This window comes from Astatotilapia calliptera, chromosome 3 (genome assembly GCF_964374335.1).
Source record: "Astatotilapia calliptera chromosome 3, fAstCal68.1, whole genome shotgun sequence".
Lineage (NCBI taxonomy): Eukaryota > Metazoa > Chordata > Actinopteri > Cichliformes > Cichlidae > Astatotilapia > Astatotilapia calliptera.
In genome coordinates, this window is record NC_137424.1 from 80935193 (window position 1) to 80959331 (window position 24139).

The window sequence follows — 24139 nt, forward strand, 5'->3', positions numbered from 1 at the left end:
GTCTTGTAATAAGGCAGATTGCGCTAACATAATATGCACTGTTAGTTGATTATTTACCTGCCGCATTAACGGGAGAGGACGTGCAAACGTTACCGCTGCTGCTGGGTTGAGATTCACGAGTCCGGAGCGGAATTAAAAACACGACATTCATTTAAGGTTATCACGTGTTTTGTGAGCAAATGGTTTTGCATATTTGTAATGTTTCCTCCCTTAAATGAAACATCTACTTTTCAAGTATTGCAAGTTGCACTGTTGTCATCCGCTCTTGTAAAGTATAACCAAACTTTTGAGCGTTTCAGCCAACGCAACGTGGTGACGTCATTCGGGACTACTGCAGTGGCGGTCCTAGTCTGTTTGGTGCCCTGGGCGAACACTCCCTCTCTAACATAATGTATTGTTTGGAGTTTAGTCTGTTACTGTTGCTATTTTTACCATTTCTTCTTGGAGCAACTGTAACCCACATTATTTCCTTAGGGATTAATAAAGTATTCTGATTCTGATTGTTTCAGGATGACCTGCCATTATCCAATGACACATCTGCTTATCTGTATCTTTTGCTCGTTTCTCCTCCTCTTCTTTTCTCTTTTTTCTAAACCGAGCACCTGATGGCTTTGAACTTTTCTTGTCCATCTTCCATTGGTTTTAATTTTGCACTCCAGTATGAACACCAATCCTTCATCCTGAGGATCACCACAACATAATCTAACACACCTACACCTTAGTTCACAGATTCACTTTGTCTAGGGTGCATTTCTGAGATTTCACACAACCCAGGATTCAAATCATGAATACATAATGGGCTTGGATTTACATCATTATGAATGAAATGTGCTCTATTTGGAAGCAGTAGGGCCCCCTCCCCTTTCGACGGGTTGTGTGTGAGACTTTAAATCATCAAACTTTAAAATTTAAATTGTTATTGATCCCTTTACCCCCGAGTCCTAAAGTGTATATTTGTTTTCTTACTCTTCTTATATATATTGTTTGTTTACTTGCACTGCTCTAACTGGAGCCTCGTCGTCTCCTCTCTCTATATACTGGACTGTATGTAGCGGAGATGACAATAAAGTTTACTTTGACTTCAGCAGCGAGCAGGCGCACCGAGGGCTCTCGTGCTCACCTTTCGTGTATAGAATTTTGTCTGTATCATGATGTCTGGTGTTTTTGTTGGTTTGTTTTTTATTTTGTTTTATTTTGCGAGTTGGTTATTAGATGCTGCTCCAGCCGGTCAGAGAATCTCCCGCCGCCCCGCCCTCTCCTCCCTGGGCACACCTCGCAAACGGAGGGCGCCCTTACTCCCAGCAAATCAGAATCAGAATCAGAAAGGGTTTTATTGCCAAATGTTGAGCAGGTTTACAACATTAGGAAATTGCTGCGGTGCTTCAGTGCAAACATACTGTCATAAATTGCGCTTAAATAGACATGAAAAAATAAAAGTAAGAATAAGAATTAAAAGTGCTACGTAGAAAGATATATGCATGAGATATACATGAGATATATACATGAGAATAAGAATTAAAAGTGCTACGTAGAAAGATATATACATGAGTGCAGGTGGTGATCAGTGCCAAACATGGAATGATGCAGTGACACAGCGTAGGGTCATGTGTTAGTGGCGGGAACAGTCGTACGTTTATTGTTCATGTGTCCAACAGCAGAGGGGAAGAAACTGTTCTTATGGCGAGAGGTTCTGGTGCGAATGGACCGGAGCCTCCTGCCTGAGGGGAGCAGGTCAAACAGACTGTGTCCAGGGTGCAAAGGGTCAGCTGAGATCCGAGCTGCACGCCCCAGTGTCCTGGAGGTGTACAGGTCCTGCAGAGATGGGAGTCTGCAGCCAATCACCTTCTCAGCAGAGCGCACAACACGCTGCAGTCTCTGTTTGTCCCTGATAGTGGCTCCAGCGTACCACACGGTGATGGAGGAGGTGAGGATGGACTCGATGATTGCAGTGTAGAATTGCATCATCGTCCGTGTTGGCAGGTTGAATTTCTTCAGCTGCCTCAGGAAGTACATCCTCTGCTGGGCTTTCTTGATGACGGAGGTGATGGTGGGCTCCCACTTCAGGTCCTGGGTGATGGTGGTACCCAGGAAGCGGAATGAGTCCACAGAGGTGATGGGGGTGTCAGTCAGGATGATGGGGGGGAGTGGAGCTGTGTGCTTCCTGAAGTCCACAATAATCTCCACTGTCTTCTGGGCATTCAGCACCAGGTTGTTGTGGCTGCACCAGGACACCAGACGTTCAACCTCCCTCCTGTAGGCAGACTCATCCCCGTCCGAGATGAGCCCAATAACGGTGGTGTCATCTGCAAACTTTATTATCTTGACAGACTGGTGGGTGGAGGTGCAGCAGTTGGTGTACAGGGAGAAGAGCAGAGGAGAAAGAACACAGCCCTGAGGGGAGCCGGTGCTGATGGTCCGGGAGTCCGAGACATTCTTTCCCAGCCTCACATGCTGCTTCCTGTCCGTCAGGAAGTCAGTGATCCACCGGCAGATGGGATCAGGCACATTCATCTGGGAAAGCTTGCCTCGGAGATGGTCTGGAAGGATGGTGTTGAAGGCAGAGCTGAAGTCCACAAACAGGATCCTGGCGTAGGTTCCTGGGGAGTCCAGATGCTGCAGGATGAAGTGTAGGGCCATGTTGATGGCGTCATCTAAAGACCTGTTGGCTCTATATGCAAACTGCAGGGGGTCCAGGAGGGGGGCCGTGAGGGTCTTGAGATGGGAGAGAACCAGGCGCTCAAATGACTTCATGACCACAGATGTCAGAGCCACGGGTCTATAGTCATTTAGTCCAGTGATCCTAGGTTTCTTGGGGACAGGGATTATGGTAGAGGACTTGAAGCAGGCAGGCACATGACATGCCTGCAGTGAGGAGTTGAAAATGCCAGAAAACACTGGGGCCAGCTCGTTTGCACAGTGTCTGAGGGTGGCAGGAGACACACCGTCTGGGCCGGGAGCTTTCCGAGCATTCAGACTCCTAAACTGCTTCCTCACATCTGCTTCATGAATATGAAGAGTTGTGGTCGGAGGAGGTGGTGTGAAATCCTCTTTTGTGTGGGGTGAGGGGGCGGGTGTTGTAGGTGAACAGTTTGAAGGTGGTGATGGCTCTATGGAGGGGGGAGAGGTGGGGGAATGAGTGTCCAAAGTGCCTCTATTGTTGGGGCCGTTGGAGGTGTGAAGGCTGCCTGATGGCTCGTCAAAACGGCAGTAGAAGTCGTTGAGGGTGTTGGCTAAGAGCAAGTCGTCAGTGGAGTGGGGGGTTTTAGGCTTGTAGTTTGTGATATTCCTAAAACCTTTCCACACAGAGGCCGAGTCATTCTCTGAGATCTGCTGCTGCATCTTCTCAGAGTGCTGATGTTTAGCAATGTCCACTTCTTTAGTGAACCTGTACTTGGCCTCTCTGTAGCAGTCCCTGTCTCCGCTTCTGAACGCCTTTCTCTTTTCCAGCCACAGCTTTTTGAGTTTAGGAGTAAACCAGGGTTTGTCATTGTTATAACTCACCCTGGTGCGTGATGGCACAATGCTGTCCTCACAGAAGTGGATATAGGAGGTGACAGTGTCCGTGAACTCGTCCAAGCTGTTAGAAGCAGCCTTCATTGTGTCCCAGTCTGTGGACTCCAAACACGTGCGAAGCTCCTCCACAGCCTCGTTGCTCCACAGTTTTTTAGTCCTCACGACAGGTTTGGAGAGCTTCAGCCTCTGTCTGTACGCGGGGATTAGGTGGATCATGACGTGGTCAGAAAGTCCGAGTGAAGCGCGGGGCACCGCGCGATAGGCCCCGCTGATCGTGCTGTAGCAGTGGTCTAATGTCCTCTCCTCTCTGGTCGGGCATTTAATATACTGCTTATATTTCGGAAGCTCATGGCTCAGATTGGCTTTGTTAAAGTCCCCAAGAGCAATGATGAGAGAGTCCGGGAATGTCCGCTCCATGTGCAGTATCTGCTCCGCGAGTGCGCACTGAGCTGCCTGCGCATCCGCGTCTGGCGGGATGTAAACAGCGGCCAGGATGAATGAAGCAAACTCCCGCGGAGAATAAAACGGTTTGCAGTGAATAAATGGGCGATAGAAAACCGATTGGTGCCTATGCCATTCCCAATATGCGCTGGCTGACATTGGGGCAGCATGAGTACGAGCATTTTTTTTTTTTGCCAATGCCAATGCCTGTGATCCCACCCCCCACCATGATGCCGCCCCGGGCAACCGCCTGTGTCGCCCGTATCTAAAACCACTACTGGGCGACTGGAATCGATAAGGGAATCATTTGCAAAAACGGCAAACAATTCCAGGGAATTGAAACAGTGGGAACCGGTTCTCAACAAGAACCGGGTTTCGATACCCATCCCTAGGCAACACCCTAGGTGTCACTGTTCTGGGTCCTTGTGACCCAGCAGTTTTGAGTCTTTTGTATTTTATATTATGGCTTCTGTTAGGAAATAAATATATATTCTTAGTGCTTATTTTCTGATTATATTGTTTTATGTAGGCCAGTATACTAAAGCAGGCCATCTTTCAGTCATATAGTATGTGAAAGGTCATAGATTGCTGAGTGAGACAGGAAACTGTGCAGAACGCTTTGTGCAGAGCTGCAAAGGAACAGGATGCAGACAGAAAAGAGGAAGTAGGCAGAGTGAAGCGCAGAAGTTGTTTTGATCGAAACTGTGTGTGACGTATAACTGACTATGTTATACACATCCAGCTTAATGCTTCAGATCTGCAAGTGGCTTAGCCTCGTGCACATCCCTTTCCGGAAAGTAATGATTGAATAAAATAATTATACATACTTTGCATACTCTCACTCCGCATTTTCTCTGTCCAGTAAAAGAATAAAAAGAAGAGGATTCAATACTTCTGTTCTGAGTTCTTTGTTGTGCTGTTTTGATCATTATAGATAGTCTTATTACGCTAGGTTTGATTATGGCTATTATCTACATTATAGAAAGTAACAAAAATAAAGAAAACACATTAAATGAAGTGTGTCCAAACCTGGCTGGTAGTATATATTTTAGAGCTGAAATTAGCTAAAATGAGAAAACCACACAGAATTATGTAATGATGATATGATAATGATTTTCACTCCATCTATTCTTGATGTTAATGAATTCAGCGGTAAAATAAAAACTTAAATTCAGCAGATTGATGTTTTTTTCTGCAGCACTTATCTTGTCTTATTAGCATCAATTGTACTCATCTATGAGTCTTTATGATCTGAGGCACCATTTCATCTGTAAAACATGCTCCATCAATCCAATAGTGCATATGCTCAATTTTTTTCTTCCTTCTCCTTTGTGTATGCTTTGTTCTTGTATGTCAGTGCTGTTTGTTTCCCACCTAAGAAGCCAGTCCATTTGGGAGTAATGGGAGACAAGGACATGCAATGTTTGTCACTTATGTCAACCATACTTCACAATTTGGTTTGGATCACAGTTTTTTTCCTGGAATAAGTCTCGGCACAAGCTTTCATTACTCAAATTCTGACCAAGGATCTCCCTTTAGTTAGCCATCTTACTTCTGTGTGTAAGAGAAGGCATTTGTGCTTTGCATCCATCTCATCACAAAGCCGCTTGAATAGACCTGAGTTTAGGGCATTCGCTTTGATGTAGTTAATGACTTTAATGACACTGTTTATTGTGTTTTTAGGTTCAAGTAACATTTTTTGGATAATCACAATTTCCCTGTAAATGACAGTGCATAGACTTGCAGTCAAGTGCAAACTCCACTCAGCTCTCTGTGTATATGCAGACCAAGAGAAACCAATCCAGTTTTTCTGATATGTAACCATTCAGAATTTTGAATAGTTCTACACCACTGGTTTTGCTTGGTAGTGACAGCGCAAAAAAAAAATGTTGTCATGCACACATATATCTTTCACATACAAGTAGTATTAGCCGTCAATTTCAGTAGACTCATTAACCTGAATTATGTACCTCTTCAACAACTGTGTCTTAGTGTCCCCTGCTATATCTTCAATTTGCCTGGTGATGGTATGAGCCAAAGGTGGAACCTACATATTTTTTTCCTTTTTTTAACAGCAGTCTCTCCTAGAAAGTTGAATCGTGACCTCGATTTGTAGGGTGCTCCCTTACACTCTTAAGAAACGTGAGATGACTGATGGGAATCATCACTTATATGCTGCTTAATTCAATTGAAAGGATGCAAATAGATTGAATTGTTGCTGTTTTTTTTGTATGTAGTCTGTCAGGCTGTCTGATCACAGAGGAAGGCTGTACTTGTTTGGCATCAGCTCTGAGTGCCAACCCTTCCCATCTGAGAGAGCTGGACCTGAGCTACAATCAACCAGGGGGCTCAGGAATGGAGCTGCTGTCAGCTGGTCTGAGGGATTTAGGCTGGAGACTGGACACTCTCAGGTATGGATCTGTGCTCTTTTTCAGTCCAGTTTTATCCAACCACTGATAGGATTTCTGGATGTGCGAGGAAGTGTCTATCTGCCAGTGGTACATATCGTGCAGGGGCCTCTCCTTACATGATGGTTCCTCCTCTTGCTTCTCTTTCTTGGGTTTCTGCTGCATGAAATATTCACTGGGCATTGGGTTGTCATGGCCATCATTCTCTTGTATGTATTTACCATCTCTTGACTCAGTGGTTTTAGCTAATTATAGGCTAAACTCCAGCCTTCCTTTCATATCAAAAATTCTTGAAAGAGTAGCTGTCAAACAAGTCCTCTGGAGAGGAAGGTCTTATTTGAAGAGTTTTAGTCAGCTTTCATAGAAACCACTTTAGTGAAGGTTAGAAATGATCTTTCTGAACTTGAATTAAAAGCCAAAGTGAAAAAGTGAGCATTAAGATGTGATTTAAAAGACTGAATAGACTTTGAAGTCAAATATCCTCTGGCAGATTATTCCAGTGTCTGAGTGATACTACTGTAAATGCCAGATCTCCTCTATGCTTCAATTGAGACCTTGGTTGTACTAAGAACATCTGGTTAGACAATATCAGTGCTTTTTTGGGGTCATCCATGTTGAGGAGTTGGCTTAAATAACTGGGTGCCATATTATTTGTAACTTTAAAAGTAAGTAAACTAATATTAAAATTAATATGATATTTGACATGGAGCCAGAACTAAAGTGATGTGTGCATTCTAACACCCGATAAAGACGTGCAGCAGCATTTTGGACTAACTGTGAGCAATGAAGAGAAATAGAGAGAATCTCAGTAATCCAGACTGGAAGTGATGAAGGCATGAATTTGTGTTTCTTGATCTCTTCGAGAAAGATAAGGCTTTGATTGGCAATTTCGCGTAACCTGGTTTTCACTACAGTGGATGCTTGCTTCTCTAATTTAAAATAGTTATCTAAAACACTCCGAGATTCCTTATAGTGTGAGAAAGATGAGAAGTAAGCAGACCGAGGGTATCAGTTAACTTATCCAAAGGGACTTGACTTCCAATAACCTTAACTTCAGGCCCCCAGGAGGCATCCTTCTCTAGATCATCTCTAGATGAGGCATCCTTCTCTAGATCAGCAGCGGCTCTACTCTTAGCATTTCTCAAATGGCTGAGCTTCTCACCCACTTGGCTAAGCCTAGAAGCCTAGAATTTCTGTCCATAAAAATTATGAACAGAATTGATGACAAAGGGAAGCTCTGGCGAAGTCCACCACCCACCAAGAACAAGTCCAACTTATTGCCGGCTATGCAGACCAAGCTCTTACAATGGTGTATAAGGATTCTGGCCCGTAGTGATGGGCCAGACACCCCATATTCCCGGAGCACCTCCCACAGGACCCACCAAGGGACATGGTCGAATACCTTCTTCAAGTTCTCTAAACTCCTATGTACCCTAAAGTATTCTTGAGATGATGAAGAGCTGATCCAGTGTTCCACGACCAGGACGACAACTGCATTGTTCCTCCTGTATCCGAGGTTCAACTAACGGATGGACTCTCCTCACCAGCACCCTGGCATTGACCTTCCCAAAGAGTTTCATAACCAGCTTGTTTGGTTAGTTGTGACTTACAGCTAACGTAAACAGTGGCGTGTCTAGAAAACTTTTGTTGGGGGGGGGGGGGCAGGTAGGGGCACAGATTTGGAAAGGTGGCAGATGTTATTGGCAGATAATGCTAAAAACAATTCTACCAACTGTTAACCATAATTCAATAACCCTATAAACCTAATAACCAAATGCGCTTTTAACTCTTATTAGAATGAGATTTTAACCACTACGGTGCAAAGTTTTTAGATACTGCGTTGATAAAGTACAAGAGATACAATCAGTCAGTGTTCAGCAGATAAGGACATCAATATTTGCATAGTATTTTTACTGACATGTAGTGCACATATGTCCATCCATCCATCCATCTTCATCCGCTTTATCTGAGGCCGGGTCGCGGGGGCAGCAGCCTAAGCAAAGAGGTCCAGACCTCCCTCTCCCCAGCCACCTCCTCCAGCTTGTCCGGGGGAATACCAAGGCGTTCCCAGGCCAGCCGAGAGATATAATCTCTCCAGCGTGTCCTGGGTCTGCCCCGGGGCCTCCTCCCCATATGTTTTGGGCAAAAACATTTTTAACATACAATTGGCAAACTAGCCAATGCCAATGCAAAACCAATGCCTATTAAAAAAAGAAGATAATCTTCTCACAAACTGGTGTTTGATTTTGAAACAGGAAAAAAGTGGGGAAACGAATGAAAAGACTAACATTTGAATGAAACCTGAAAGCAAGTAAATACTTTCTATGCTGCCTTATGGTAAACTTTGGTAATATTGATCAAGAACAACACTGGCTGATGATGAAATACAGTCAGCTGGCATGGTGACACTGCCAGTATTAACCTGCAGGGCTGGACTGGGACAAAAAATTGGGCATTTTGACTACAGACCGGCCCACCAGGTATTAAAGCCATAAAGTCTTTGAATAAAAACTATGGGTTCAAAATGTGGTCATAAATATTTTGTACTTGTAAATCAGTTTTGTATGTGTAAAAAGAATGTGTGTGTGTGTAAAAAAGATTTGTGTGTGGACTTAGCAAAAAAAAAACCCTGCAAATTACAAGTACGAATCTTGACCCTATTTTTCTTCCTCTCATCTGATTGGTCAATGTCATGTCAATCACAAATGTAACAATCCAATCAGAGAACAGATGGGTTTGGCTGTCGGAGGGGCACTTTTTTTGAACATAACTTTCGCCGAAAAAATGTTTTCTGCGGTGCCGTCTTTCGTGCTTGGCTCTCCTACCTTTGCTAACATGATGCTCATAGTGCAGAAGCCAGTGCTACATTCACTTAAAATTTAGTTTTTCTCTTTAGGGCCTTTATGAGCCTATACTGGTGGTTTTTAAAGTCATTTTTGGCTTTTCTGTATAGTTTCTGGCATGCTTAGAACTCAAATTTCACTGTGGAAATAGTCTATGTTGATGCACAAGCTGTTTTTTGTTGTTGATAAGCTCTGGTGGACAGCAAATGCAGGCCAGTTTCCTCCCCAGCTTAACATAAGAGGAATATTAAGATAATGAAGGTCAGAGTTTGAATCATTCATATTTCATTCAATACAGCTGTGTACAGACAGATACAGGATCAATCCAACTTATCAGCAGTTTGATCCACATATGGATTGAAGTGTATTTGTGAAAATGTTGGACTGTTCCTTTATCAATGTCTAACAGTATGTATATGAGAGCCATGTAATGTCCATGTATGCATGCTGACTGTGCTGGTCTGACCCCCCTCCTCCTTTCAGGGTGGAGCCTGCTGGAGAACGATGGTTGAGACCAGGTCTGAGGAAGTGTAAGTGTGTTTTTAATGGGATTCATGAAAACAAAGCAGCACACATTCACATCTCTGATGTCAGGAGTCATCATCTTCAATGAACAGATGATGGATCAATAACTGCAGCTGGATTGTGTTTGTTCTCTCCATCAGATTCCTGCGAACTCACAATCGACACAAACACAGTGCACACAAAACTCCAACTGTCTGACAACAACAGGAAGGTGACACATGTGGAGGAGATTCAGTCATATCCTGATCATCCAGACAGATTTGATGGCTGTTACCAGCTGCTGTGTAGAACTGGTCTGACTGGTCGCTGTTACTGGGAGGTCGAGTGGAGAGGAAGAGTTTTTATATCAGTGAGTTACAGAAGAATTGGATGGAAAGGAGACAGTGATTACTGTGCGTTTGGATGGAATGATCAGTCATGGAGTCTTTCATGCTATGATGGTCGTCCTGATTCCGTCTATCATAACCAGACATCAGAATCTGTCTCCTCCTCCTCCTCCTCCTCTGTCTCTAACAGAGTGGCAGTGTATGTGGACTGTCCTGCTGGCACTCTGTCCTTCTACAGAGTCTCCTCTGACACTCTGATCCACCTCCACACCTTCAACACCACATTCACTCAAACTCTTTATCCTGGGTTTGGACTGTGGTTTGGTTCCTCAGTGACACTGTGCTGAGTTGAGTGTAAAGAGTGTCTCCCTGTTAGAGAAACACTCCAAGGAACTGAGAATCGAGATCTTGAAAGCAAAACAGAGCTACAAAAACCTTCTTGAAAGCAAATTTGCTGCAACAAATATTGGGTCTGCTTGGACTTGTATGAAAACCACAGCAGGGTTTCAAAATCCCCAGAGCAGCAGTCAGATCATTTTAGATGGTTTTAATTCAGACAGAGATTTTGCAAACGCTTTAAATATGTTTTATGCTCGTTTTAGTTCTTCTGATTTCAGCGAGGATATTTTGGAAGTGAAACAGAAACTGAGAGATACTCAGCACTTTATCATTGACCTCAGCGATGTCAAAAAGGCCTTTCATACAGTCAATGTGAACAAGAGCCAGGGTCCTGATAATATTAGTGGCTGCCTAATTAAATCTTGTGCTGATGAACTCAGTCCTATATTTCAGGTTATTTTTGATAAATCCTTGCAAACACAACATGTGCCCTCTCTTTGCAAAGAAGCAGTCGTGGTTCCTGTCCCTAAATCTAAACGACTTCAGGCCTGTTGCCTCACTTCAGTTGTCATGAAAGTCTTTGAAAAAATCCTCAGAAATGTGATTATGAAAGAAACTGAACATCAACTGGATCCAATGCAGTTTGCATACAGGCCCAACAGAGGAGTGGAGGACGCACTTTTGACTTTACTAAATCTGATTCTTAAACATGTAGAGAGTAAAGGGACTTTTGCAAGACTTCTTTTCATTGATTTTTCTTCGGCTTGTAATACAATACAGCCCCATATTTTAATTAAAATACTTTTTAGAACAGTTTGAAATCAGGAAAAACCTGGTGTGCTGGATTTTAGATCTTTTAACTGACAGGTCACAAAAAGTGAGAATAAATGGGGTTCTGTCTGACCCAGTGTTCTCCTCCACAGGTTCTCCTCAAGGGTGCGTCCTATCGCCCTTATTATTCACTCTCTATACAAACATGTGTCAGAGCAGATATGAAAACAGGGCCATCATTAAATATGCAGATGACTCTGTTATTGTCAGCTTTCTGAAAGAGGGTGAAATTAACCACGGCCCAGTCATTGATGACTTTGTTCAGTGGTGGGAGGAGTCTTATCTCCAGCTGAACATATCTAAAACAAAAGACATGGTTGTTGATTTTAGGAAACAACAAAATGGGCATGGAGTCACTTTAATTAAAGGTCAGAAAATAGAGCAAGTGCAATCATATAAATATCTTTGGACCATAATAAATGAAAAACTGAACTTTGATCAAAATTGCAAATCAGTTTGTAAAAAGTGTCACCAGCACCTTTATTGCCTTAGGAAACTTGTTCATTTCCACATTGACAAAAATTTTTTAACTTTGTTTTCTCGTTCTTTTATTGAGTCTGTTTTATCCTTTTGTTTGGTGGCATGGTTCGGTCAGACCTCTGTCACAGAGAAAAACTCTCTAAATCAGATAGTGAGATGGTCCAGTCGTCTGATAGGTGAGCCACAGTCTTGTTTAGCCTCCCTGTACTCTGAGCAGGTACAGAGGATGGCTTTATCAATCCTTAAAAATGGTTCCCATCCTCTAAGGGGTGAATTTCAGCTTCTTCCCTCAGGACGGAGGTTTCTATTTCCGAGATGCAGGACAAAAATAGCTTTGTCCCCGTTGCTGTCACTGAATTAAATAAGAACTGTTTTTGATTCGAAATATTAAAATTACTATATATGTGCCACAGTGAGGTTTATATCTGTACTAGGTATGTGTGTTTTTAAAGGGATGTCAAATGCTGTCATTTTTTCTGTAAAGCAAATTTACCTTGCCTATGAGTATAAATAAAGTTACCTTGACCATAATAGACCCATTTCTGTAATATACTTACATATCTATATTATTGCTAACATATATTGTAATATATCTATATCATGGCTAAAGCACTTCTGGATGGATGCAAACAGCATTTCGTTGCCCTGTACCTGTGACATGTGCAATGACAATAAAGTTGAATTCTATTCTATTCTAAACTGTTCTAAATTATCCATCTTGAAATGTTTTGTCTCTTAGTTAATAGCCAATTAAATTAAAAATCAGAGGTAGCTTAAATTAAAATAGTTGAAGTTTTTTCTAGTTTGATGTCTTTAGTGTGACGATGTTATTCTGATGTGAATAACTTTTTTATTTATGCTCTTTTATGAATAAATATTTTATGTGTATATTCATGTCTTGTTAGTTTCTTACTTCACGGCTTCAGGCTGCCCAGGCATCCACTGCACATCTTCCTGTTGCAGGTGTTTGGAGCCTGACAGGAAGGGCATGGTTTGGTTTTTGGCTTTCTCATTCCTGCAAATGAAGATAGTGTCACGGCGGAGCAGGGAGGACTCGGCGCAGACTGAAGTCTCAGAAAAACAGGTTTATTTACACACTCCAGGTGCACTATATACAGGTGAAGGAGAAGGGGCCAGGGTTCCCAGGGGTGCAGAGAGGAGTCGGGAAAAGCGTCCAGAGTCCCCAAACCAAGCACGAGAGATCTGCATACAGAGAACAAGAGTTAACACGGAACTTTCACGGACAGAGCTCAAAACTGGCTGAGGCTAAAGTAGCACTGACGAGCGTTACTCAATAGTCCAGCGGCGAGGTGCTCTCAGTCACTGCCTTAAGTAGCGGGAGCAAACAAGGTGAGGAGCCACAGGTGATAGCCTACAGGTGGTGGAGGCCGGGAGCTCACAATGAGCTCCGCCCAGGCAGCGAGCAGAGAGAGAGGAGAGAGAGAACAGACAAAAACATAACATGTAGCCACACAGGGCCAACCGAGCAGGCACGGGGACCATGACAGATGGAACATGTAGGGATTATTTCAGGTCTGTTTTGGTGAGAAGATTACAAAAATAATTTCTGACCATAGAAATAAATAATATTACGAGGCAGTTTTACACCATATTTAGGAAAAAAAAAGTCAGTTACGAGATTAAAGTCATTAATATTGAGTTAATTACGAGAATAGGGTTAAAAATACTGAATTAATTATAGAAAAGATTGCTAAAATAGAGCAGTACTAACGTTAGCTGGGTTGCCAAGCAAGTGTCTTACACATGAGAATACATCACAAAAGAAAAAAATATATAAACTTTTGCAGAAAGTGTAAAGTGTAAAGACCTCAGAGCTGGACTGATGTGGTCCACTTTTTTGGTCTTAGTGAGGACTCGAGCAGCAGAGTTCTGAGTGAGCTGCAGTTGTCTGACTGATTTTTTACGTAGACCTGTAAAGATGCTGTTACAGTAGTGAAGCCTACTAAAGATGAATGCATGGACTAGTTTTTCCACAGCCCCATCCTCCAGGGCATGAAGTCCCAGATGAGGGGTCACTCAGCAGCCGCAGAGCATAGGCTAGGGGGGGTTGCAGTCACGTGCCCATGAGCTCCGCCGGCAGCCAGCTGTGCCAGAGTGACCGAGCCCCAGGCCGAGAGGCCGAGGGCACCCCACCCCCGAAGGGGCCCGAGCGAGCCCCAGGCTCCAGGCCTCAACACGCAGCCACCAGGAGTGAGCCTGTGCGTACCTGGATGCATACATACTCTTTTCTCTATCATACTTTTTTTGGTTTACAATAAAAGCCAAATTGGTTTGCAAAATCTAATGTCATGTAAGAAGCATATAATGTGTACAAGTCTGTATAATCCCTTGACAAATAAAGAATGGATAAAAGGGAATTTTTCCTTCCCACTGTCACCAAAGTGCTTGCTCATATGATTGTTGGGTTTTCTCAAAATTTGTAACATTTTACGGTCTACCTTAATATATAAAGTGCCTTGAGGTGACTGTTGTTGTGATGTGGTGCTGTATGAATAAAATTGAACTGAGTAACTGAGTGCTATGAGAGGAACTTTAGACTGGCAGCGTGTCCAGGATGTGCTCCAACTTTTGCCCTCCTGAATCTGAAATGGGTAAGCAGAGGAAAACGGATGTATAAATGCTGTTTATTTAACCCTTTACGACCTACCATAGAAGTCTGCCACAGCTTATCTTTATATTTTTTCATGCTGCATTTTAAGTTGCCATACATCAATACAACTATTATAGACCAAATTGTAATATGTGTATGCATTAAGTCCATAGTAACTACATAAATTGCAAAAAAGTGAAATAAACAACAAAAAAAATTTAAATTGTTCTTCATTTTTTTTTACATATATTTGTAGTTATAGAAATTCCAGATGTTTATCCCTCAAACCAGTAAATACAAAAAACTTGCACAAAATAGCTTCCAACAACAAGAAATTTATTTTGAGTGTCGTCATAGTTTTATTTTTGAGATACACCAATTTTTATATACTGCAGGAAAAACGAAAATAAATATTGTAATCTAAATTTGCAAAAAAAAAGCATGTGCATCAAAATAAACTATTCAAAGCAATTTGAGTTCTAAGCATTCCAGAAACTATACAGTGTAAAAACACCAGTGTAGGCTTTAAAGGTGTGTTACGAACTCGCATGTCCATGTGTTTGTTTTGTGCAGGTGTTGTGTCTTTTTATGTTAATTTAGCTGTGCCAGGGCCCTGCTCCGATTGGTGCGTGGATACACCGCCCCGATGTGACTGGTCCCAGCTGGAGGACCCGCCCATTAAAAGGAGGCTGGAGTGCTACAGTGGGGAGAGGTCCTCGCGTTTCTCCTCATGACCCAGCAGTACTCCTGTGGCAGCCACTGGCTGCAGTGCGCTTGAAAGTTGTGGAAGTGGAGTGGGTAGGGGTGAGCTGCCGTTTCTTTTGACCACCCGTTTTCTCCTGTTTTGAGTTAGTTAAGGAGGTCAGACTCTGTCTTTATTTTCGACTTTGTTTTGGTAAGGTCAGGGGTGCGGGATTTGTGTAGATTTGTTTTGTTTATTGTTTTGGCCTTGGCTCACCCTGAAGTGTTGACACTCCCGTTTTGGTTCCTTTATTTCACATTGTAAACAAATCACCTCATATCTAACGGATTTGTTTCTTGTGGCTGCTTAGGTCTTGGGGGGGGGGAAGCGAATGCCTCACTCATGTTATGGCCTGGCCCTAGACGGGTCGTAACAGGTGTCGAAGGTAAAAAAACAAAAAAACAACCTACAATTTTTGTGAAAATGACGTTACTTCCAGTTTCAAGCAGGTAACATGGACATGCCATCGTTCGTCTACGTCTATTTCAACATAGGAAGTGTTACAAACAGCTGATCGGATCGGCAAAGCGTGTTTCTGGAATATTATGTTTTTGTTGCTGCAAGTGCTTTTTATGCAATTTTTGCAAAGCTATATGTGGGAGGAAACCATGACCTAGGACAAGCTGATGGCATGAGATGTAAGTACAACTCCTCCAACACTGCAGCGTGTTGTGCGCTCTGCTGAGAAGGTGATTGGCTGCAGACTCCCATCTCTGCAGGACCTGTACACCTCCAGGACACTGCGGCGTGCAGCCCGGATCTCAGCTGACCCTTCTCACCCTGGACACAGTCTGTTTGACCTGCTCCCCTCAGGCAGGAGGCTCCGGTCCATTCGCACCAGAACCTCTCGCCATAAGAACAGTTTCTTCCCCTCTGCTGTTGGACACATGAACAATAACCACATGACTGTCCCCGCCACTAACACATGACCCTACGCTGTGTCACTGCATCATTTCATGTTTGGCACTGATCACCACCTGCACTCGTGTATATATGTTTCTACGTAGCACTCATAATTCTTATTCTCATGTATATATCTCATGTATATCTCATGCACATATCTTTCTTTCTACATAGCACTTTAATTCTTATTGTTTGCACTGAAGCACCGCAGCAATTTCCTAATGTTGTAAACCTCAACATCTGGCAATAAACCCATTCTGATTCTGATTCTCTGATTTTATCCATCCATCCGTCCATCCATCCATCCGTCTACCGCTCCTAACAGTTTTAAAGGGTTAATGAATACTTGTGTACCTTAGTCTATATAAAATGTTCATTGAACAAATGTATAAATGGTGCTTCACATTCTTTCACATCACATGCAGATGATATTGATATATTTCTTGCACTGTACTTTCTTCATGTTACTGAAACAGCCAACAGTAAAGTGACACTGTTGCTTGTCTAATCATACTGAGAACTGACAAATATGAGGACAGACTGTTGACCTCACTGAGACTAATAACAAACAAAGGGCTCAGTATCAGGTGAAATCATCTTCCGCCCTTCCATGCATTGTCTGTTCATGATGTCCTTCACGGACCTTTGCTCTTTGAAATCAGATTAATAATCAAACGAACACATCAAACTGATTGATCATTGGACCTGATCCTGATGTTATCTGTTTGTTTCTTGGCCTGGTTATTCCCTGCAGAGGAAACAGAAGAGAGTCACACAAACAAATAAATAAACCAACATGAAAAATCATGAACTAACTCACTAACTAACCTATGACTGTGAGCCACACTCTCTTGTATCTCCAGGTTTCCTTGTTGTTGACCTCACAGCCGTATCTCCCACTGTCACCCTCCGTGGGGTTTTTCAGGGTCAGACCGAGGTCTCCAGCGGTCAGCAGGTCTTTCTTCATCTCCGTTCGATCTTTGTAATGTTCGTCCTGTTTGTCAGGATGGTCAGAGCGGTTCTCATACACATAGACCTTCATGTACTTGGGTTCAAGGCATTTCCACACCACTTCAGTGTCTTCAGGCAGGTTTTCTGTGGTTTGAAAGGGCAGCAGGACAGACTTCGCCCCGTCCTTCACTTCTACATGACAGTCTGAGAGGACAACAAACACAACATGAGCTCTATAAAGACAAACATTTGACTTTTTAATCCACCAGTTTTTTTTTCTGTTAAATCACTTGCAGATGCTTTCTAACATGCAGTACCATGAAGTAATTGATTTCTTTCTTTTTGTTTTTGCATATTTGTCACCCATAAATGTTTCAGATCATAAAATGTTTTTAATCTTAGACAGAATAGTCTAAGGAGCTTGGGAAAAAAAGCATCTGGTAAGTTGCTTGAAGACGTTTCACCTCTGATCCGAGAAGCTTCTTCAGTTCTAAAGGTCAAATGGTGGGGAGTCCCAGATTTAAACCCAGTGGGAGTAACACCCCAAAGAGGGACAAATGACCCCCTGATGATCCTCTACAAAATCACATGAGCCAAGGTATGAAAACGGGTGTCACAATCAGCCAGGGTTTTGGGTGAGCTCCTTGTGAACAAGAGAAACTCAGCTCACTGTCATCCATCAGCATTTAAAAACTGCATTTTGTATATACCGGGGTTATCTTATCTAACGTTAAAAACCATATTAACCCTGGAGAACCAATGGGGTCAGAGCCGACCCCATTGGTTTCCTGAATTGTTCAAATAATTATAAAAAGGTAATGGTGAACTGGACTTTACGCAGAAGCAGAGCATGGGTTCTCCGGGGTTAATATGGTTTTATTTATTTGTCACCCATAAATGTTTCCGATCATGAAACAATTTAAAATTTTAGACAGAATAACCGTAGTATCTGCTGTGTTCAAATTTATCTTCGAGCTTGGCCGCCTCATTAACTGCTAATATTTAACAGTTTCTCTTCCATCAATTTCCCACAAATACCTTCATTAGTTCTTCCAAACCATCAAATTGTCACACACAATCTGTGAATAAGGATCATTTGCAACACTGACCTTTGACTTTCAGCTCCACTTTTTTCTCCATCAGGACTTTTCCCTCCCTGCTGTAGACGGTGCAGGTGTAGGTGTCTGTGTCAGTTTCTGTGGGGTATGTCAGGGTCAGACTGAGGTCTTCATTCATTTCTGTTCGGCTCCTGTAACGTCTGTGCGGTTTTTCAGGCTGATCAGAGTCTTCCTGATACACGTGGACTATCCTGCCATCTCTGTCCTTCCACACAACTTTATTTACCTGAGACAGGTGAACTGTGGCTTTGCAGGGCAGCTTGGCAGACGTCACACCTGAACCCACCTCCACCTCACAAACTGAAAGAACAACCAAGCACAACATGAGCTGTACAGCATCAGCAGCAAACTTCCTTTGACAGATTCCTTTCTGAACCTAACTGTTATGAGCAATGTGCAATGTCACCTGATGCTTTTAAGTTTCATTTTGAAGCAGGGATACAAATAACAAAGAGATCACAAAAGGGAACTAACATCAATGGAGCAACAGAACCGGAAACAGGGTAATGAAACTCAGAAGTGCTGCGAAATATTACACTCAAGGAATGAAACACTGTAGAACTAAGTAATGGATCAATGACACTAAGGATTATGAAGGATAGAAGCATCCAGATTTTTCATAGAATTATTGAGTAACACGCAGACATACACTCCTACATACCTTCTTTATTTTTCAGCCTTTTATATCCACAAAACATGCCGATACCACAGCAAATAGCCAGGACAACCACAGGAACCAAGACAGCTGAGAGAACTTTGGGCCAGACTGGAGGAGGTGGAGGAGGAGGTTCTGTAATTAGCACAAGCACAAAAAACCTGAACATCATCCAGCAGATTTTGATAAATTTAGAGTTCACTTCTCCTCTAACCTCTGTCTACGTCACTGACCTGTGACCTTCAGTTGTAAGTAAGTCCAGCTCACATCTCGTCCAGCGATGCGGAGGATGCAGGTGTAGGTTCCACTGTCAGAGACTGTCGGGTTTCTCAGAGTGAGGCTGAGGTTTCCAGTTTGCAGAGCATCAGCACTCATAGATGTTCGGTTGGTGTAACGCTGGTTTTGGTCATCCAAATCATCACCACTCTTCACACGAACATGGACTGTTGGGATGTTGAGGTCCTTGCGGTCCCACACTGCTGCTGTGAACTCACTGGGAGCAGCTAGTAACTGACAGGGCAGCAGAACAGACTCTGCCCCCTCGTACACCTCCACTGCTGTGGCATGCTGGGAAACTGAGGAGAGAAAATATGAAGCAGATGAATGCAGTGATTTTGTAACATCAGGTGAGACAGTATGAGGACCAACATGCACATGAGGTGAAAGTTTAACTACAGATGCAAAGATGGGTTCTGTTTACAAGTGATCAATTCAGCATCAGAGATTTTCACACCTATGTCATGGTCTGAGCTGGTGGACCGTGAGGAGTGGAGAGTGAAACCAAAAGCAGACACTTGCAAAAGAAAGTTATTTTTATAAAAAAGGCAAGCTGTTTATTAAAACTGGATGACACTACAAAACAAAAGGCAAAACAACAACTGAGACACAAAAAAAACTAAACTGAGCAAACAAAACCTAAAACCAACATACAGAACACAGGGAAGATGGAGTCATGAGGCAGTGGCTGGTAGCCAACCCACTACCTTTAGGAGAGTGAAACTAAAAGCCTGTCTAAGAGCATCAGTTTTGTAGCAATGAGTTTATGTCAAAGACAAACCACGGATATACTGTCCACTTTAATTCTCTGTCTCTTAAGCTGCAAGTGATTAAAGAATTAATAAAACATCATTCATTAGAGAAGAAAGCAAAATTCAAAACAGACTTGTGTATCTTGAAGTGTGTTCTTACAAGTCTGTGTGCATAGTTCAGTGATGACAACAATCACATCAAAGAGTTTTTGGTTATCAAGATTTTCCTGTGAGGTTTGAAAACTTGGAATGTTACATACATTACATTTTTCGACCAATAAGAAAGGGCGGAGTTTTTTTGGAGTCGTTTTTGCTCACAGGCTTTCGAGCGTTTTCTTTATAAAACGCAGTTTTTACCGTTTCTTCCTGCAGTAAATATAAACAACGATAGTATTCAGGAAGAAAACCAAACATTGCAGATATTTTTATCATAATTCTGGTTTTACGTGGCCGATCAACACAATTTAAAAACTGGTATAAAGGCCACACTTTTCCCGTCAATTGTTCCGTCTGTCCTGCTCACATCTCCAATGGTTGTACACGTTGTCATTAACGTGGCTTCACTCCACATCAGCAGCTTTGCTCGCTAAAACACCGGCACATAAGGACGCTGTCATAGCCTGTCATCCACGTTGATTAGCTGCATTTATACGAATGTGAATCGCATCATTAGCTGGACTATGGGATAAGGTGGCATCGTTGTAATCCCATACAGGAGCAGCCAGTCACTTACTGACTAACACTGCTGATGAACATAGCTGAGCAGTAACGCGTTGCAAGAAACGTGTTACTGTAATACCATTACTTTTTTCAAGTAAAAAGTAAGGGATTACTATTGCAAACAAGGTAATTAGATTACCGTTACTTTCCCGTAGGAACGCTGCGATACTGCGTTACTAAAACCGTGATTTTTTTTTGCGAGAATGTCTCATGACAGTGACGTAAGCAAGGGCAACGTTTGTGGCAACAGCTGTGTGCAGATCAACAATGGATCACATATCGAGTGCGGGAGAGAGTATGAGCGTGCAGCGTTTAAAGCGTGGAAGTACTGACCTTACTTTGAGTTTGATTCCATAAAATGTGACGAAAACATTAGTGTCCACTGTTCACTGCGTGGGAAGAAAACTTCTTTTTACAGCGAAAAAACCCCCTAAACTTCAGAGCAAGCACCGGGTACGCTACCACGTAATGGGAAACTCACAGACAAACTTGCTGATTCTTCCACTGACCGCTGCGGCACACCTGCACCAGGGTAAACACCTGCCTGCCCCACTCCTGCTTTACAGGTGAAAATAGAGCAACAGGACCGCTGAGTCTTTGATTTTATTTATTTTCTGCTGTGTTTTACTTGCATCTATTTGAAAGACTGAGTGTAAACACAAAAGCCTATTTTATTTTATGTCCTGGAATGTGCAGAAAATAGGTTCAAATGTTAAAGAAATCTCCTCCAGTTAGGGAATGTTGCATATAATTAAATCTTTGCTTGAAACATGAAGTTAAAAGATTAAAACTAATACAAAAAAATTTAAATGAGACTTTTTAAAAATTTGATTACATTTTGTATGATGGATTATGCAGAAAAAGTAGAATTGGGCTGAAAGATCTATCACTTTATCAATTATCTATTTATCTAATTTATCTATTATCACATCCGGTTCTTTTATATTCTTTTACTGACCGAGAAAAAACACAACTCAGTGTGGTCAAAGCTCAAAAATCATCTTTATTCTACATTTCCAGAAAAGGAGAGCTGCAGATGCTAGCAAGCATCAACAGGTCTAAGGCATTACAAGCCAAATGGGTATAATATAATTCGGTTATACGTCACACATGGTCACACAGAGTTTCAATCAAAACAGCTCCTGCGCTGCACTCTACCTAGTCTCACTTCCTGTACTCTGCAAGCCTGCACAAAGCGTGCAGTTTCCTGTCTTAGACATTACTCTGTGACCTTTCACACTCCTTATAACTTAAAGTGGCATTTTTCTACACTGGACTCTATAAAACAGTATAAACAGAAAATAAGCACTAAGAATATATATTTATTCCATAACACTATTCAGGTTGTAAATCATGTTTTTAAAAAGTAACTAAGTAACTAATTACTTTTGAAAATAAGTAATCAGTAGAGTAAGAGGATTACTTTTTGGGGGAAGTAATCAGTAATGGTACTGATTACTTTTTTCATGTAACTTGACAAACACTGCTGATGAAGAGAAAAGCCAGATGATGTGATGTCGGGGTAGTGATAAAGAGTGTGGAACTGATAGGTGACCTAAGTGCTGCTGAGCCTAAATGCCAAAGAACTGTCTCAAAGATCCAAAGACTTAAAATGAAGATGCTTCAGTGATCTGACAGCTACTGCACTGAACAATCAGCCTAATGGCCTTTTGGTCTGTTGACACATGACGATTAGTTCATGTGGTTTCATATCTGAGGAGAAAGGACATATCTGAATGAGAGAAAACAATGATGTTAGTCAATGTTTATAATGGTTATAATTTAACTGTTCTGACAGATCTGATAAACAGTTAATTTTTTTTCTTTAAGCATAATTGTACTGCAGAACAGTGCTAGTTGGTAAGATTCATGTATTTACTTTATTTCTTTCTCATTTACAACTACCCTGACCACCCTGAGTCTGGTCCATTTCCTATTGACTATTAGAAGGGTTAGTCATTAACCCCTAACCCTAACCCTATAATTTAGTGGTTTGGGCTTGGAATTAACCTTTTCTGTGTTATATCTCTCGGCTGGCCTAGGAATGCCATGGTTTTCCCCCGGACAAGCTGGAGGAGGTGGCCGGGGAGGGGGAGGTCTGGACTTCTCTGTGTAGGCTGCTCCCCTTACGACACAGCCCCGGATAAGCAGAAGGAGATGGATGGATGGTTTATAGATCAATATATTAAATAAACACCTTAAGAAAATCTAGCTAAATAATTTAATTCATTCATAGTGACAGAGGAATCAGAAAAACAATGAAAAACGTTTTTCATTGAACTTAACACAATTACATAAAAGTTTACATATAATTAAATACACAAAGTCACCATTTAGGCATAGGTACTTTTGTGTGTGTGGTGCTCCAAACAACTATCAAATATGAGAAAGTAATTTGAAATTAATTTAAGTCCTGATTGATTTGGTCCCCCCTGAGTGAAAGCTGCAGAGAGAGGGTCTTCATTCAGGAGAATACACACAGCAGTCATCAGTGTCGTTGTTACAATATGACCTCAAGTTACAGACGTGTGTGTGTGTGCGTGTGTGTGTGTGTGTGTGTGTGTGTGTGTGTATGCATGCATGCAGAGGATCAGAGTGTCTTTCTTACTGAGTAAGAGGAGCAGCAGAATCTTCATCCTGCAGTCAAAATCCCATTAAGTCTAATCCTCAGTCAGACTGCGGACACATAAAGCAGCACACTGCAAACACTCCCAGAGACTGAAGCACAAACACCAGTTTACTTTCAGGTTCACTGTTCAGTCATGGGGGAGGGGATCCCGGGCAGAGAGTATATAGTGTTGCAGTGCTATAGTCCTATTTTTATCTGGGAGAAAACAGAACTACACTGTAAAAAATGGCAGTGAAATTGACATAAAAACCATGTAAAATCCCTACAGAAATGTATAGTAAACCCCAAAACACGTTTTTCTGTTTCAATCACAGTGAACTTTTGTAAACTATTAAACAGAATGTTTTTGTTATATTTACAACATCAATGTGTGATTATAATCAAATTTATTTGTTAAAACTACAAATATTGGGAACAAAAACAGTGAAATACTTTAATACTCATAACAAAACAATTATGTTAATTTGACATGCAAATATTGTAAAAACTATAGTTTTAGTCAGTTGTTTTTAAAAATACACGAATTATATGTAAGTCACTTTACAGGTTTATACTGTAGGCCTGTAACGGACCTACTTTTAACATGATTCATGAAATTATTCAAATTCAGGTATAGGGCTATTAAAAATGTTTTCACAGAAAATTGTGAACCTGAGAGGTTACTTCTCTATTTTTATGCTATATAAAGATATACAATTATAATGACATTGTCATTTTTCTAATCATTCAGGCTATTTGCAGCCTATTGTAGAGTAACCTATAAGAAATTATTATTATCAATAGCCTAAGTAACACTTCTGTTCAGTCATAATTCTTGTGTTCTTTATGTTTCTTTTCATTGTAATGTGATACTTAGACTAGACTACTGTTTTTGGGTTAGGTTAGCAATGTTGTTAAGCCCATAGAATGTCTATGGTGCCTTCTCTCCACAGAGCTGTAGGCCACTGTAGCCTGCACTGAGTGCGCCTAATTTTGAGAAGGGTCTGGCTGCAGCCAGTGGGGAGCGCCATATTGTGATCTCCACAGTCACCGGAAACACGTAACCTCCACATTTTGTTCACAGAAAAAGGCTGAGT

At 41.9% G+C, this 24139-nt stretch overlaps 3 protein-coding genes across 3 annotated transcripts in view; 1 reads left to right on the plus strand and 2 right to left on the minus strand.

The window, feature by feature from the left end:
• LOC113019585 (uncharacterized) overlaps positions 1-12594 on the plus strand; it is a 62129-nt gene extending 49535 nt beyond the window's left edge. Inside the window, exons 10-12 of the mRNA XM_080299396.1 lie at positions 6192-6365; positions 9689-9735; positions 9871-12594. Coding sequence (XP_080155522.1) covers positions 6192-6365; positions 9689-9735; positions 9871-10403 — 754 coding nt within the window. The 3' untranslated portion in view covers positions 10404-12594. The remainder of the gene's footprint in view (positions 1-6191; positions 6366-9688; positions 9736-9870) is intronic.
• Positions 12595-14636: 2042 nt separating this feature from the next.
• Positions 14637-18341, minus strand: LOC145425940 (uncharacterized). Its single transcript, XM_080299453.1, has 3 exons — positions 18023-18341; positions 16791-17117; positions 14637-16710 (listed from the first exon to the last, which is right to left on the minus strand). The coding sequence occupies exons 1-3, from the start codon at positions 18147-18149 to the stop codon at positions 16646-16648; spliced, it is 519 nt and encodes a 172-aa protein (XP_080155579.1). The 5' UTR covers positions 18150-18341; the 3' UTR covers positions 14637-16645.
• A 343-nt stretch (positions 18342-18684) lies between these two features.
• Positions 18685-23356, minus strand: LOC145423555 (myelin-oligodendrocyte glycoprotein-like). The gene is made up of 3 exons (XM_080296207.1): positions 23043-23356; positions 18920-19261; positions 18685-18821 (listed from the first exon to the last, which is right to left on the minus strand). The coding sequence occupies exons 1-3, from the start codon at positions 23068-23070 to the stop codon at positions 18685-18687; spliced, it is 507 nt and encodes a 168-aa protein (XP_080152333.1). The 5' UTR covers positions 23071-23356.
• Positions 23357-24139: the final 783 nt, after the last annotated feature.

Coding starts and splice junctions, on each gene's coding strand:
- LOC145425940 (XM_080299453.1), bottom strand. CDS start 18,149: ATGAATGAAGACCTCAGTCTGACCCTGACATACCCCACAGAAACTGAC. Junction 17,118..18,022: donor AGTGGAGCTGAAAGTCAAAG/GTCAGTGTTGCA, acceptor TTGTCCTCTCAG/ACTGTCATGTAGAAGTGAAG. Junction 16,711..16,790: donor AGTGTGGCTCACAGTCATAG/GTTAGTTAGTGA, acceptor TTTCCTCTGCAG/GGAATAACCAGGCCAAGAAA.
- LOC145423555 (XM_080296207.1), bottom strand. CDS start 23,070: ATGAAGATTCTGCTGCTCCTCTTACTCA. Junction 19,262..23,042: donor TCTGCTGCTCCTCTTACTCA/GTAAGAAAGACA, acceptor TTCTCTCCTCAG/TTTCCCAGCATGCCACAGCA. Junction 18,822..18,919: donor CTTACAACTGAAGGTCACAG/GTCAGTGACGTA, acceptor TGCTAATTACAG/AACCTCCTCCTCCACCTCCT.